Genomic DNA, 16,436 nt, shown 5'->3' on the forward strand with positions numbered 1-16,436 from the left:
TCCTGATCTTTTCTCCCTGACATTACAAAGCGAGGGTACGTGGAATCAGGAGTTGTACCAGGAACAGACTCTGATGGATTTTCAGGCTCTGCTACCCTAGGGCAAATATTAACATTTTGAAATGGTTGTGAAACCTTCCAAATGCTATGTTGACGACGGCAAAGCAGTGAAGCTAGAAATGAGGTGACAGGAGTGTTTTAAGACAAGAACATTTTGTAATTCAGCGGGGCTTAGAAACTCTTGAATAGGACTAGAGTTAATATAGGAAAAAAAAAACCCAAAAACTCAAGAAATGATGACTCGATAGGAAACTTCAGCCCCTAAAAACACACGGCTAAGTTTGAGCAGATTGTCACCCAGCGAGCAGAGCCCTCCAATATCACCCCCAGCAAATTTCAGCAGCACCAAGTCTGAAAAGAGAGCAGGGCTCTGGGCACCTGTTTCAAGGACGGGGGAGTGGAAGGTTTGAGGAGGGTTTCTGCCCAGCCCTTGTTGAGTTGGTTTTCTGCCCACACTAGGAAGGAGGCATGTCTAGCACCATCTTTGCTCATAGCAGAGCATCTTGGCCTGGGATTCAGCCAGAGCGAACGTTGAAAGGACAGAGAATGGTTTTCCTGACGAAGGTAACAAGCAGACACCGAGACCGGCAGAGTGCCCGGGGTGCATGCAGCATGCGTGCGTGGCACCCGCTCACGCCGGGCCTACCCTGCCAGCACCACACTAGCCTGGGCGCATCGGGCGTCTTCTCACTGAAGCCAGAGCTTTCACTTCATCCCTTTTGGCATCTTGTTGGCCACCTCTTTCCTTCCCCATGAGCTGGGTGCATGTTCCACTCGCCAGCGGAGTTGCTCTGTAGGGTCTGAACCTCTTGCGGGGTTGGTATAACCAGGGACCTGCTAGTGTCCTCTGACCGGAGAGACGTCTCCCTCCTGCAGGGTATGGCAGACACGTGGAGGCAGATCCTTCACCTTGCTCGTTTTCCTTAATTATTTTTTTCTCTTAGAAAAGCCCAACAAAACCCACTCACATCACTCACAGATTAACCTGCTCACCCCGATTCCTCCTCTTCCTTGTTGAGAGGGGACTGCGTGGTGAGTGTGGGACCAGGAGCATGGGGCAGTGAGCTGGTATGTATGTCCCATCTCCTGCAAATGCTGTGCAAATGTTGCATTAGGAATAGAAAATAATGGGCATGAGTTCCTTTGAAGTCCTCTATTGCTGTTATCTCAACATCCAGCAGAGCCAGGAAGGTCACAGTGACGGACTGGGTATACTAAAAGCATCCCTAGGGTCTGTAAAGAAGCATTATCTTCCCCATGGGCAAGGGGTAAAAAAAAAGTGGCTTTGGAGCTTCCTGTGAGATGGGATTTTGTATCAAGCAAGTGCAAAAGCCCTCACAGCTTGGGCTACATGACGCAGAAGGGCTGGGAGGACAGGTCCTGCACCTGGCTCACATCTCTGGCATTTGGGGTATAAACCAATGGCCCAGCTTGGGGGGAAATGCTGCAAAAGGGCATCTGCTGGCCAGGCTTGGGAAGGGCTCACGGGCAGACAGGAGAATTCACTGTATTAAAGGCAGCGATTTCTGGTATGGAAAATCAACGGGGCAGCAGCTAAAAAGGCATTGCCAGCCTCCCCTCACCGCCTGTGCCAGCAGCAAAGTTCCAGAAATAGCACAACCCACGCTGCGCTAATTAGGTCACCCAATTAAGGCACCTTAATTGCCTCGCGGCGATGCAGCCTTTTAGCTGTGTTCTCACTAACCTCCTTTTTGGGGACGAGGGTGCCACACACAGCTCCCCCCAGCACGCGTGCCGAGCGGGGCTGGGTTTTCTGGGAGGCGTCGCGGGGAAGCTGCGGGATGCAGCTGAAGCCCTGAGCCCTCCAGCTTTGCAATGCAGACACAAAGATGTTACTATTTAAAGAGCCGAGCGGGATCTGGAGGGGCTTGTGAAGGCAAAACAGCCCTCGTTTTCATCTGTGTCTGTCCCAGGTGAAAGCAGGTATTTTCGTTCTCCGGATAAGCCTGTGAAGCCAGGGCAGCACGCACTGACTGCCTTTGTTTTTCCCACTCAGCGGATTACGGAAGAAAAGCAATTACAGCGTAAGCATGTGTTGTTAGGTCGTCTTGCAGTTTGGGAATGCAGATGAACATGGTTGCGAGCACTGGACTGAGTCTTGCCAAGAGGCGCCTGGTAATCCTCTGGATCGCGCATCTGTCCCTCGGCAGGTGTAAAATCTGATTCGGGGTGTGTAGGAGAAGGGTAAAGCCGCAGAGAACGGCGCTGCTGCAGCGTGAATGAAGGCAGCAGTGACCTGGGGGAGCCGTACCTGCTGCCATTCCTCCACGGAGACCCCAGCCTGAGCTAGGCGAGGATGCTGGAGCAAGTTGGCACTTTAAAGCTTGGCTTAATTTTCATTTAAACAGTAAAGTAATAATCACTTGGGAAGATTTTGGAAAGGATTTAAAATGTTTGCAAATTATTTGTGCTATATATATATTTATTGGCATTTTAAACTCTTGGCAATGCAAACATATGGATCATAACTACTGAATTAAGGCTGATCTGCATCTGATCTGCGACAAGACCAGCTGCAGGCACGAGTGCCCCCCCGCATCCTTGCCCTGCTCAGAGTGCCTCCTTCCCATGCAAAACAAAAGCGTTTGGTTCACAGATTTTGAGTATGAAGCCAAGGGGGCTCCGGCAGGTCCCGGGGTACTTGCTCTCCCATGACACCTGTCTCTGTTTGGGGAGCATGGGAGCTCCGTAAATCTCTTCAACCAGGGTATATTTAGCAGTTTGGTTGTGGCAAGACATGTTCTAGCAATAAGAGCTAGCCAGGAAGATGCTGCTAAGTGTATTAGCAGACACGTCACCCCCGCGCTCGCAGCTCCATGCCAAAGGGAGCAAATGCTGAGCTCTGTTATTGGAAAGAAGTATCTGTTAGCAAAAGCTGAGCGTGAGTGAGCAGTTGTGGTGGCCATCCAGGTCCTGCAGTGGGGCTGGTTCGAGGCTTTTTTTGGAATCCTGGAAGTAGATCCCATCCTATGCAGGTGGGAGAAGGACTCAAATACAATAAAGTCTGATGAAAGCGTAGGGTTGTGTTGCAGTCATAGAATCATTAAGGTTGGAAAAGACCTCCAAGATCAGCTGGTCCAACCGTATTTTCCACCTGGAGTAGTGGAAAATACCTCTGAAAGGACGCTGTTGTGAGTTCTGCTCTGCTTGTCTCTTTCCAACGCAGGCAGGATACATGTCGGGGATGCTGGTTCCTGTAGGAGTCGGGATAGCTGGAGCCCTCTTCATCCTCGGAGCGCTCTACAGCATTAAGATTATGAATCGCCGGAGGAGAAATGGCTCGAAGAGGCATAAAAGAAAGGTAGAGCAACTGCAAAGGAAAAACCCCGGCCTGTTCCCACCACTCCCCAGTTAACTGTTTTGGCTGTAATGTAAGCGCCATCAGGTTATGGAGAGTGGTTTCTCTGGGTTGACGTGCGCTGGACTTCTTGGTTGGAGTACTGGGGGAGGGATCCAGACGCTGCTCATTTTGGTTTGCATATTGAGCTCTTTAACGTTTCTTTTCTTCCCCTAGCAGAGGGAATTTAACAGCATGCAAGACCGAGTAATGCTCTTAGCCGACAGCTCCGAAGATGAATTTTGAATCGAACTGCAGTGCCCTTGTGATATCCAGTGACTTTTAAAAGGAGGGAGGGGGAGGAAAAGAAGGAAGGACTTTCTGCTGCATCGCTGCTCTCAGCCACCCCGAACACCAAGCAGTGGTTGGTACCACCCCGGCGAACCAGGCATGCTATGCTCTACGTGCACCGCGCAGTGATGTTTGTTTTGGTACCGTAGTGAGATTTCACATTCGCACCCGGCGCCTCATTCAGATCCGCAGCGCGTCTTGTTACAGCGGGAGCTGATCCGTACGGATGATTATTTTCCTATTACCCCGGTGTACTATTTCGGTCCTTGGCTGGCAGTAATCCAATCATAACAATAGCTCTCACCTAACCTGGGAATGGAAATCTTTGCTGTGAATGACTTCTGTCCAATTTGTTAATTTTAAATGTTACATTACCTGAGCTAGAGTTCATTAGTGCTGAGATTAGCTGCTCTGCTTAATTAATGAGTTATCCACTTGAACTGTATCCCTCGTCACCCGAGAAGTGCCCAAGTACCGTGTTGTCAATACAGTTTGAAGCACATTTCTACGCTCTGTTCCCCGATTTCCGCCCCTTCTTTTACAAGCCCTCCCTTCAGCTCTGCTCCACGCTTCTTGGAAACACACGGGAATGGCCTCAACACTTGGTTCACGACAAAAATCTTAGTCCATTTTCAACCAGCACTGTCTGTTACAGCACAATAAATACCAGCGCTCACGTACTGACGGGTAGTCTTGCATGGATCTCTTAGCTTTTGTTCAGTGTGCAGGTAGGTAAAAGGAAAGACAGGGCAGAGGTTGCCTCAGCCTCTGCCCCCTGTCCGTAGGCACTAGTGGTTGCTTCACCCCTAACCCAAGGCTGCGTTCACACAGCGGTGGAAGCGGAGCGTCTGCCTCCTTTCCCAACTGCGAGTTGCGTTTTCAGCCCCTGAAAGCTTCGTGAAACCTTTGAGAGATCTGGCGGGTCTCGTCTCTGTGCCACCAAATGCAGGAAGGCACCAAAGGTGGCTGAGCTGCCGAGGGACTCACGGCTAATGAGGGGATGCTTGGAAAGCAGTGGCTGCCCCGGCCGGAGCAATGTCTGCTCCGGGCAGGGGATCTGGTCGAGGTGGGAACGTGGGGGAAGAGATGAAGCTGTAGGATGGACAGCTGCAGAAGGCTGTGGAGGTGAAGCATGGGGTGAGGGCAAGCCTCCATGCTGCTGGCACCAGGGTGCAGAGGGGGACAGTCAGTGCCTTACCTTCCAGGAACCGAGCAGGGGAAGGTAATGGTGCTTTGCACAGTCAAATTAGCTAAAAACAAAGGGCTGCATTTCTTTCTCTCTCTCGCCTGTTGTGCAATGACTCTTTAATCTTACATTTATGCAAAATATTCATGTTTCCAAGGTGGAAATCACTGTTCTGTGGGGAACCATCCTTCATACAAGGAACAGCGGCTGTCACCAGAGGAGACTTGATTAAAGAAAAAAGGTCAGACAGCATGCGTACCGAGACAAGTCCCGCTGAGCCTCTGAGGAGGTGGAAGTGTGTTTGAGGAGCACCCACGCAGGGCTTCATCCTTTGTAAAGGTGAAGAGGCCTGTCAGGCTGCAAAGACAGATGTAGGTGGTGGTAAGCAAATGTCTCATGGGTTTGCGTGGTAGAGACAACACTCAGAAGACCAGACCAGAAGAGCCTGAAGCTCAGTTCTCTCTTCAGAGGGTCAGGGCCTCTTGGGCATTAAGTCATCAGATGGATGTTTGGCTCCAGACAAGCAACGCTCTTCAGAGCCCAGGGCCTTTCCTGTAGGCCTGCTCCTCACATCCAGTGAGAAAGCCAGGTGGGACCACCTGTATTCCAAGTGCTGCTACCAATGCTAGTCTTCCAGCCCAGGAGCTGTGCGAGGCCCTCACATCCATCCCATCGAGCGCGTGGGGAGCAGGTTGGGGGAGGCAGAGGACAAAGCCGTCCCTCAGCACACCGGGCTGTCTCCACTCCCCAGTCCCTCTAGGACAGGCTCTCCCAGCCAGGGCTCCCTTCTCCTCTCTACCTTCTCATTCCTGAAAATTCATCAGGAGGATTTTGCCTTGCAAAAAGCAGCCCAGATCTCCCAACAACCACTGACTGGCAGCCCGCCGTTAAATCCAGGTGCCCCAGTCCAACGCTGAAGCCTCTTCTTTTCAACAAAGGTCCAGGCTAAGAGCTTTCCTTCTGGACTTATCTCTCCCTGTTTTCTTCTCATTTCTAAATCTCTTGGAGCATGGAGGTGCTTGGGAGGTGTTAACAGCCCGGTTAGCATTGCTTGTTGTCCAGTCTTGGCAGCTGGGGTTTGGGGAACCAGGAAACATTTTCCCTTGGGCTCTTTGACGACCTGTTCCTGACAGGGGTTGTGAGGCAGAGCGACTGGTCCTCTGTTCCGCTCTGCTTGAGATCACCTCCAGAAAAGCTTGTGAGGTACAGCACCAAGCAGGCCAGGCCATGCAGGCAGCTGCAAGGTGCTTTGGGGAGCATGGCCCGGCACGCTGGGCGGGCACGCGGTGGCTACGGGCGCTGCCCTGCCTGCGTGAGGGGGTCTGTCATGGAGCTGGGCGGGCCGAGGCCTCTGCGTACAACTGCAGCCTGAAGGAGAGACCTGAGCTAACGCTGGAAAAGAGGAACTGCTGGTGTTGCTGCCAAATAGTACCACTGAGATCCGAATAGCTGGGAATCAGCGGGGCTTGGTGCAGCAGCAGCCCGTGAAGGGCGGCCTCCTCTCGCTTTCCTGCTAAGGGTAACGTGCCTGTGTGGCTTGTGATTACCGCACACGTTGCGTTAATGGCCGACGAGACGCCCGGCTCCTGGCCAGCAAGGAGGAGGGATGGCTGAGCGAGGCGCTGATCTGAATGCAAACACCGCAGCCCTGGCAGAGCTCTTTGGGCGGGTTGTCAAATTGATGGATGGGAAAGGCTGGTGGGGAGGCACCGCGGCCTTTCGTTGTGCTAATAAATCCTCAGCTTGGGAAACGCTAACTTTCCACAGTGGCAATCAGTTTCGCTCTCTCTCTTCTCCCTCCCCAACGTAACGAATTGAAATTAAAGGCAGTGCTGCCTGTCAGGGTGACAAAGGCGGCGTCTGGGTGCATCGGCCGGCTGTCCTGGTGTCTCTGAGAGCGAGGACATGGCGTGGGTGGCAGTGATGCTGGACATCAGCTGTGCCACGGGTGCGCTGACATCACTGCCGCTATCTGAGTGACTGTTCTGTGGGTATGGTGGGATGAACTGGGCAAGTTGCAGCCAAGAGGGATGTCCAGCCAAACGCACGGTTCGCTCTTGGCTCTGTGATCTGTGCTGGAGCCCAGTTTGTGGGCTGGGAGGGCTGCCCACAGACTTTGCTTGCGGTCCAGCTTCACTCACAGGCCTGGCCGTGGCTCTGAACACTGCTGTGCCGTGGCGTCGCTCCCAGGTTTGTTGTCCAAGAGCATGGTGGCTTGGTTGGGAGCTGCTGGTTGGCAGAATTTTTCTGTTGGCCAACTTTACGGGCATCTCAGCAGTGCAGAGAGTTCCAACCAACGTCCATTTGAAGTACAGGTGTTTAATAGTTACTTTTGGTTAGGCATCTGCCCCAGAGCCTGGATGCTCCCCACATCTTCCAATTCAGTTCTCCTTGGAGTGGAGGCAAGAGGGACAGCCAAAACCAGCCGTAGGTGCCAGTGAAACATGTAGGAGCTTTTGGAGCACAGACAGGGTTTTCTGCAGTGCCCCTGACGTCAGAAATTTCTGCAGGTCCTTAAAGCACAAACATCTCCCAGCTCCTTCTCCTCTCATCCATGGCCAGTAGACTTTGGACCAGGCTCTTGAAAATATTTTATACGCAGTTCCTGGAGTAAGATTCATTTGATTGAAATTGTCAGGTTGCTGATGGGGCAGGGAGAGGGTTTCAGGTGGGAGCTGAAGCCTCTGGTCTCTTAAAGCTCTACTGTTTAATTTATACCTCCACATTTCTAAAATTAACAGCCAAACAAGCAGATTCCTTTGAAAAACAGAGGACAAAGCAAATCAGCAGAGAAGTGCCCTCTGCCCCTGCGTGCTCCGTGCTGGGTGACCCATGAGATGCTGAACACAGAGGTGGGTCATGCCACTGCTAATGCAGCCCGAGCCCCGCACAGCTGCAACGCCGACTGTGCTGCAGCGATAACCATCTCCTGGCTTGGCACAAGATGAGCAGCTCGCCTCTGTTTCCCTGTGGATGCCCAGTTTGGGATTTCCTGATAGCACAAGCCAGAATTAGTTGTAGGCGTCGCGCCACCCTTTCAGCATGTACAGCCCCATCTCCAGCGGGAGGAACCAGCCCACCTGGGGCGCAGTTCTTGCCCTGAAGTGGTCCTGCACCCCACAGCTGCTGGTTTTTAAAGGTGTCTCCAAGGCCAGATGTTCACCCTGGGTGAGGTTCCTTTGGACTGCACTGCTTCCATAGAGTGATATTAGCAGTCCTTGTGCTTTCTTGTGGTTTTCTATTTTGGATGAGACCAACTCCTCATACTGTAACTATGGAATGTAGCACTTTGTTAAATGAAAACATTGGAAAATAAAAAGCTGTCCATCATAGCTGACTTTAAGCACCGTGTCTCCCTGATCTGTGGTTCATTGCATGCACTGTCTCTTGGGTAAAGCTGTAAAGTGATTGCTTGGAGACTCAAATGTTGCATTTCTTCTTCCATGTTTGGTGCAAGGACTACTGCTGGGCTTGCAGTGGGGCACACTGAGGAGTCTCACTCTGGGACATTTTGGGTAGGACGTTTACCTGCAGGTAGGTGTCGGCTTTAGGCTACAATGAATAACATCACAAATTCCTCTGGCTGGATTTCCAGTAGCTGTAATGGAACCCAACACTGACATGTGTCATGGTCTGAACTTTTGGGTAGACCTGTGCGGTATCAAGAGTTGGACTTGATGATCCTTAAGGGTCCCTTCCAACTCAGGATATTCTATGATTCTATGATTCTATATGTATGATGTAGATATTTACATATAGCCAGAAGTTTCTTTGTCCATACCAGGACACTTTTCCTGTCTGGTTTGACCCAGTGCACAAACCTTTCAAAACCTCAGTTCTATGGCACAGGTGAGTCTGGGGTCTCACGTGTAGGTGCTGCAATGGCTCATAGAAGCACAGGCTGACTGCAGATCTGTGCTATCTCATGCACCTCCATGCACCTGCCATCCAAGCAGAAGCATCAGAAAGGCTTGAGAGTGAGCAGGAGGTGTATGGGCTGGGTTCATAGTGGCCTTCCCAGTCCTGCTTGCAGGTGTCCTGGCACACCTTGGTTCACTGCATGGGCCAGACACACGTCCTATGGTCCCGCATGGAGGTCCTAGGGCTGGGCACAGCGGGGCACGCAGCCAGCCCTTGGCGCTGCCCGTCCCACATCGGGCTCCCTCTCACAGCAGGAGCCAGCCAGAACTGTTGGGTGAAGCGTGTGTATTTTCTGTAATGAAAAATGGCTTGTACAAAACAAGAAACTCCCAGGGAGGTGGCCACGTGGGGATTGAACCAGCCCAGTCTTTGTTAATTGGTAGCTGCCAGAAGCAATCTGTGTATTCATGAAGCTGTTTGCTGCATTGCTGACTTTTTTCGATGAAAAAACAAAACCTGCTGAAAGAAGATAAACAATGACAATGTTCTTTTTTATTTATTTTTTTTTCCCATAGGTTTATTCCCTAAGGAAATGACTCTGTGATCACACTGCTTTGCTGTAAGCCTCTGTCTTTCTATCCATTAGGTCTCCTAATGCCCCTGACTGCTAGCAAACCATGGATTTGAGGGGATAGGTCATCTTAAAACAGCCCCCTTATCTCTTGCCCCAGAAAACCACGTGCAGAGCCATTCTGAGGCCACAGAAAAAACCACATGAACAAGGTTATATGTGTCCTGGTGGAGGGGATGAGCTGGACCTCCCCTGCACTGCTGGTGTGGACTCCCCGGGGCTGAGTAAAGCCCAAGGTCACGCTGGAGTGGGTCTAATTCAATCACGAGCACGCGGTCGGCCGTGAGGCCACGATCAGTGCAGAGCAGCATGGACAGCCCAGCCTGGGGGTGTTTAAATCCATGTGTTTTGGAAGGACAAAGCAAAAGGCATTGCCTCCCTGCTCTGCTGGTTAAGCCTCCCGTGGGCTCGGGAGCCCCGTGGTGCTCTCCCAGGGGCTCAGGAGCAGGACAGCCGCTGTCTGCAAGGAAAGGATTTGGTCTGAGCTGGCACAGGGAGCCAGCGGGGGCGATAGGGGCATTTCCTAGCAGAAATGTTTCCACCAGGGAGTCCCTTCACAACGCTAACTGCTGGGCGCCCTGTGGCTGGCACCCACATGGCTGGTTGGGAACACATTTTGTTATTAGCGTGCATAGGTACTAATATATATATAGATATAGAGAAGTTTAACCGGTGGGCTATACGTACACATAAGTGCATGGAGTTTGTGACACACATTCTCCACCTGCCAGATCACAGAGGGGTTTGTGATTCACCCCGAGTCCCTTTGCCTTCTGCCTTCTCTCAGTCTGGCTCCCAGCAGACTTACCCCACGTCTAACAGAAGGCTTACTGCCCGCAGAAAGCTGCTGGAGGAGGCACAGGAGGGATCCAAAGCAAGCACCGGCTGCAAAGTCGCCCACCCTTCCCGGAGGCTGCCAGGGATTCCTGCAAAGCTCTTATTTCAGCAGGATGTATAATGAGGGTGCTGGAGGGACCCAGTAAAGGTTTTGCTCCAAATTCAGTGCTCGGGGGGCAGATCCAGGGGGGTGCTGTGTCAGGCCAACGTGGTGGCTCCTTTCCATGGGCGTTTGCAGCTCTTGCTTGCAGCATCCTCACAGCAGAGCCCAAGGGCTTGGCAGGAAAATACATTTCCAGGGGCGTTTGGAAAGGGACTGGCAGGTGGGAGTTCACTCAAGATAAATTTTCCGGGTTTTACATGCAGAATGACTGGGACTGCGTTCATTCAAAATGTCTGGAGCTGCAGGGGCTGCAGTCATTGAGGATCATTGCTAATGAATTCATTTTCACCTGAAGCGAAGAAAACGGAATTAAGCTACGAGGAAAAAGCTGATATTAACAGAGTTTTTCTGCACTTCAGTTTTTCCTTTAACAGAGAACAAATTGGTAATATGGTAAAAAAAAGAGGTTAAAAACAACAACAACAACAATGCAAAAAATGTGCCCCTATTCCTATAAATTAAGAAATAAATCATGAATTTCTGCAGGAAAATTAAAACAGGTGCTATTACACAAGCAAAGTCTAGATGAGATCATTTGCTAGGGTCAGGGTGTAATTTAGACCTGGGATTTTGCAGTCTAAATATTTATTACTGGATTTAATCATGCTTGAAAAGTGGAAGCTGAAAATCCTTATTTTGAATAATCGATTGACTAGAATTTTTATTATTATTATTTTAGTTATTTTTCTAAGTTTCATTCCCACTGGTCAGTACGCCCTTTAACATTCACTTATTTGCCTCTGGAGATTGTGCCCATGAGTTTTGCTTTTTCCCTGCCTGGGTCTGGGGGAGCCAGCCTCAGCAAAGGGGCCTTCAGCCCCCCCAACCCTCCTCCTCCCTCCACGTGAGGGCATCTTCCAGGCTGCTCCCAGCACGGCCGCCTTTGGGCCACTCATGTTGGGCATCACAGAGGCTTGCTGAGGTCACAGTGGCCACCGCTGCCCTGCCTTTGCCCCGGGCCCTATAAAACAGGCCCCCCTGCAGCTGGCCCGCCACTTGCTCAGCGACTCGGTCCTCTGAGAGCCAGCGCACGCGGCAGGAAGAAGGCCAGAGAAAGAGCAAGGCGAGCGGCAGCCCTCCTCGGTGTGAGGACAGCGAAGCGGTCTGAGGAAGCACCGAGAAGGATGGCAGCTAGCAAGAGGAAGATGTGTCGTGGGCAGAGGGAAGGCACCTCCGGCACAAGAGACACCAGTGCCTGGGGGACGTCTGGTGCCCGGCCCGCAGACATGTATCGGAGATATCATTGGCACCGCAGCGATGCGGCAAACAGGCCGGCCCCTCAGACATCCAGCAGCAGGGGGCCTGGGCCTAGCCAGCGGTGCAGTGGTGGTGCGGAGCGAAGGCGGGAGCGTGAGGCGGGGAGCCGTGGGGAGCAGAGGCGTGCCCATCGGCCAGAACGCAGCGAGGGACCCAGCCATGGCCGTAAAACAGGCGCCAGCGTTGAATCCATGCCTGGAAACGAACTGGACAGCGGCATGGGGCCTAAACGTGGAACTGGGCGACCCCCTGGTTCGGCACCGTGGCCTGAAAATATTCCTGATGGAAGGTGTCCCGTGTGGGCAGTCCCAGGCAAGGACTGGCTTGTCCTCCTGCCTAACACCGTGGAGCCCATGGAGGTGGGTCCACAAGAAGAGGCGGAGGAGCCCATGGAAGTGGATCCACCTCAGCCACATCAGACCTGGGACTACCCCGGCAGGTCTTTGCTCTGCGCCATCAGAGAACACCGACAGCTATAGAGCAGGGCCCGGCGAGCTCCCTACTCGTCGTCGCTCAGGCTCCATCCCAGGCATTAGCTTGGAGCCACCAAACACCCGGCAATAAAGAACTCTTGCCGATTTTCGGGGGTTGTGTGAGTGCTTCTTTCCCATCCGCCAGCCCTTATGCGAGAGGTGGCAGCCCCTCTGCACAGAGCCTCGAGGAAGAGCACAAGAGAGGACCCAGCTCCCTTCGGGCTGCTGCGCTGGGGTGACAGGAGGAGTCCCCAAGGGCCACCATGCGCCTTTAACATTTGTTAAAATAGACCGAGGGGTGAAAATAGTAGCGTGTAAGCGATTATAGGTGGCTAATTTCTTATATTAAGAGTTTCTATATCTGAGTAATTGGTAATGACAGACATGGAGAAGGCTGAGGTACTCAGCAACTTCGTTTCCTCCGTCTGCACTGGTAGATGGGCTTCCTAAGTCTTTCATTTCCCTGAACCCGTAGATGGAGGCTGGGGGATCAAAGTCCCACCCACCGTAAGTGAAGAGCACGTTCGAGACCACCTGATGAATCTAAACAGGTACAAGTCTGTGGGACCTGATGACATGAATCCCAGGGTCCTGAGGGAAGTGGTTGATGGAGTTGCCAAGCCTCTCTCCATCATAGCTGAAAAGTCCTGGCAGTCAGTCGATGTTTGTGGTGAGTGGAAAAATGGAAACGTCATGCCCCTATTCTTCAACTATTAAAACAAAGAATTGGACAAAGAGCACTACTCTTCAACAGTTAAAACAATTAGGACACATTCGTTCTCAGAAAGAGCGGTCAGGCGTTGGGACGGGTTGCCCAGGGAGGTGGTGGCGTCACCGTCCCTGGGGGTGTTCAAGGAAAGGTTGGACGTGGTGCTTAGGGACATGGCTTAGTGGGTGACATTGGTGGTAGGGGAATGGTTGGACCAGGTGATCTTGAAGATATCTTCCAACCTTAATTTTTCTGTGATTCTATGACTTACCCTGCATTTATGTGCGCTTAGCCAATTTCAGGGCCTCCGATGTAGTTTTTTTTTAGATTATTTACCTTTTGCATTTTTAATATTGAAAAATAGCATATGATTCTTTTCCAATCCACCACCTGATTGCTTTTCTGTTTCACTCCAGCCAGGTTAAATCTCACTTGGATACAGACTGAAACTCAACCGTAGTAAAATGCATCACGTCAGGGCTCCGGTGAGAGAAAGCTGTGCTGGGTACATAAAATTTCTTTCTGGGTCTCTGGCTTCTCTGAACCATGTGTTTGGGTGAGTTACGTCAAAACTGGTGGTTGAAGGCTGTTAGGATGGGCTGTTGGACGTGTCTTCAAGGACCACAATCCTATCTGTAAGAGGCAAGCGAAGCTTGTCTGTAGGCAGTGCGGGATAAAAGCACTTTGTAACCTGCCTTGCCAAGTGTAATTGTTTTTAATGCCAAACTTAATCTAAAGAATGACATTTAATCTCCTCTACGGGGGATAATATACTCAGGTGCTAAATGGGTTTCTGGATGCGGCTGCTTTACAGCCCCAGGGTGCTGTAAGGGAGGAATAATGACAGGGATGGCACGTCCGTGTGCTGGGCCTGCAGGTGGGAAATAGGTTGCAGAGAAGGTGCTGGTGTGGATATCGGTGCATAAATCAGTGGTGCCGGATCTGCAGGAGAGATCAGGACAGGACAAATTTGGGGCAGTGAGGACGTGCTGGTGCTGTCTCTGTCAGGGGAGAAGGGATGGAGACAGGAGAACCAGCAATGCAGGAGGCCGGAGGGGACATCCAGGAACAGCCCAAGAAGCTGAGGGCACCCAAATCCCAGCAGGTGACCAAAATAGGCCAGAAATAATGAAGCCAAATAAATAAATATGGCTGGGAGGCAAATGCTTTTCCCCCAGGCACTTGAACAGGAAGAGGAAGATGCTTAAAACCCCATGCCTTGCTTCACCCGCGTGGAAGCAGAAAGCTGCTCTGTCTGTAGCAATTCTCTGGGAGGTGTTGTCACATGAGTGTCACCATCACCGTCCCTGTTACCTTGGGGAGTCCGGCAGTGACACATCGCTGAGGTCTCTGAGTGGGATAAGGCCGTGGAACAGGTGGTGGCCCTGATGCCATGTGGGTGGAAAAATAAACAAATACATAATATATAAAATAATAATAATAATAAAACCAAAACAAAACTAATAATAATAAAATTGAGTAGAAGTAACCCAAGTCCGTCCTTATTTACAGCAAAGCAGCGAATTGCTAAATGCTTAGTGGTGGTGGATATGCTGGTGGATGCACTAAAGACATTCCTCTAAAAGTGAAACCAAAGTATGTAGTTTAATAGCATTAAAAACAGAAGGGTAGTAAAGGGATTTGGCTGCATGCAAGCTGTACAGTATCTACTAAAAATGAGTTTTAATTAGATATTTGTTTTGCAGTCAGCTTACTTGGATTAAAAATATACGGTATTGCCCTGAAACAGTGAAATGATCACATTGGGTGTAGGAAGGAGATGAGGCAGTGGAAAAAATAAGCCAAAAGTAATATACATCTGGATGGCCAAGCATGGACTTTCATGAGAAAGGAAACACGAAAAGCATCCTCGTATTTACCATTTACCTTACAGCAAAGCAAAATGCTCTGAGCCAGGCTGCCGATTGCCCAGATTTTGCAAGCGAACCGAACGCTGCACGTACTGCCTGATGCCACCGGTTAACCAAAGTCTGGGCCCACCAAACGCAGGACACCGGAATGGAGCAGCAGCATTTTTGGTGGTGCTGGGAAACATTTGTGTGTCCGTGCGTACGCAGGAGGCACTGCTAGTGCGAGGTGCCTGGAGGCCAGAACAGCACCACCGACTGCTATGGGGGGAGCTAGCATTAAGGGGGGCTGAAAGCCAAGCCAGCTTGCACCCAGATTCATTGTACGTTGGTTTATTAGACAGGAAGGATGTGTCCTTGATAGTAGCAATGCCTGACAGCAATTTGGATAAAGGCTGAGCATCCTGGCAGGTCCTGCTCTGCATGGGATGGGGGAACCCCATTTGGGGATGGTGAGTTGGCAAGGGGCTGTCTCTGCTTCCCGGAGAGCTGCGGGCTGGGACCACTGCAGGCTGCTGTTCACACGCTGGTGAGGCTCCAGCAAATTCATCTCACCAGCTTCGTGCCTCAGTTTCCCCTCTTTAAGAGGGAGAGCGGCTCACACGTGGAGCTCTGACGGTCACTGCTGCAGGGCAGGCGTTGCTCCTGAGTGCAAACACAGCGTTGGGAGACAGAATGGCTTTTCTCCAGGGTTTGCTTCTTCCTCTCTGATATATTGAGGTGTTTGACGAACACTCTGAGCAGAGATGAATTTTCTTTTTGCCTAAAGCTCATGACCAGCTCACAGGGGAGAGCAAGATGTGCAGAAAGCAGCACCTCCTGTCCCACATCTCCTGCGCATCCTTTCCTCCTCTCAGAGGAGCTGGAGCAACAGATGAGACCTGGGCACAGCAGAGCCCGCAGTAATTTCTCCAAGTCCCTTTGCCTGTCTGGTTCCACTCCGTGGATCATTTAGCGTGAAGAAAGCAATTTTTTTGCTTTTGATACTGGAAGCAGCCAGGAGGGTAATTGGAGCCTGGAAGGAGCGGTAGCTATCGAGCAATCTCAGCCCTTGCAGACCTCTGATGCTCTGTAAAACTCAAAGGGGAGTTACAATTACTGCCTGGTGCCCTGGACGATGATTTATCTTGGAGCCACATGGAAGCAAAATCTCTCTGATCTGTTTTGTTGTGGCTTTTTTTTTTTTCCCTGTACCTGATCAGGATGTGTTATATCTCAGATTAAAGGGACTTTCTTTTCAAACGCTGCAAGGGAAAGCTGTGTGCGACTTTTGATTATCCTGCCCTTTAAAATAATATCCCTGATGAGATGGAAGTTGTTGAAGTGCTGGTGTCCTGAGCAGCTGGAAGCTGAACTGGGATCGTCTGATAAAGGACGACAAAGGAGCTGGTTCAATGGATCTTTTTGAGCTCCTTTCATGGGGAAATGATGATTCGGAAGCTGGGGACTGACCTGGGATGCAGGAGACGAATGTTCAGTTCTTCACGTTGCTGCGGATGCCGCGGGATCCGCATTGACCCTCTCTAAGCACAGGTCTCCAGCTTTTGCTCTGTGCAGACTCCTTCCAACATATCGGGGGGGCCAGCTGCCCCTCGGAGGTGCCCGTCCCTCCCTCTGATTTTGTCGATTTTGTGGCACTGATTTTGGTGCAGCTACAGTTAAACAGTCCCACATCTGCAGCTCTTCTGAAAGCCCCAGAAGGCAGCTCCCTTGGTGCCTGGAGGCTGGGAGGGGGGCACGTAG

The 16,436-nt window shown here is 51.2% G+C and overlaps 1 protein-coding gene across 9 annotated transcripts in view; it reads left to right on the forward strand.

Annotated features, from left to right (window-relative positions):
• Positions 1-8,231, forward strand: part of ARMH4 (armadillo like helical domain containing 4) — a 58,331-nt gene extending 50,100 nt beyond the window's left edge. For 5 of the 9 annotated variants that reach the window (XM_083837177.1, XM_083837176.1, XM_083837179.1 and 2 more), the window contains 2 exons: positions 3,247-3,381; positions 3,595-8,231. In XM_083837177.1, coding sequence (XP_083693303.1) covers positions 3,247-3,381; positions 3,595-3,663 — 204 coding nt within the window. In that variant the 3' untranslated portion in view covers positions 3,664-8,231. The remainder of the gene's footprint in view (positions 1-3,246; positions 3,382-3,594) is intronic. The other 4 variants (XM_083837178.1, XM_083837181.1, XM_083837182.1 and 1 more) reach the window with 2 other exon arrangements.
• Positions 8,232-16,436: the final 8,205 nt, after the last annotated feature.

Source organism: Anser anser (assembly GCF_964211835.1).
Source record: "Anser anser genome assembly, chromosome: 5".
NCBI lineage: Eukaryota > Metazoa > Chordata > Aves > Anseriformes > Anatidae > Anser > Anser anser.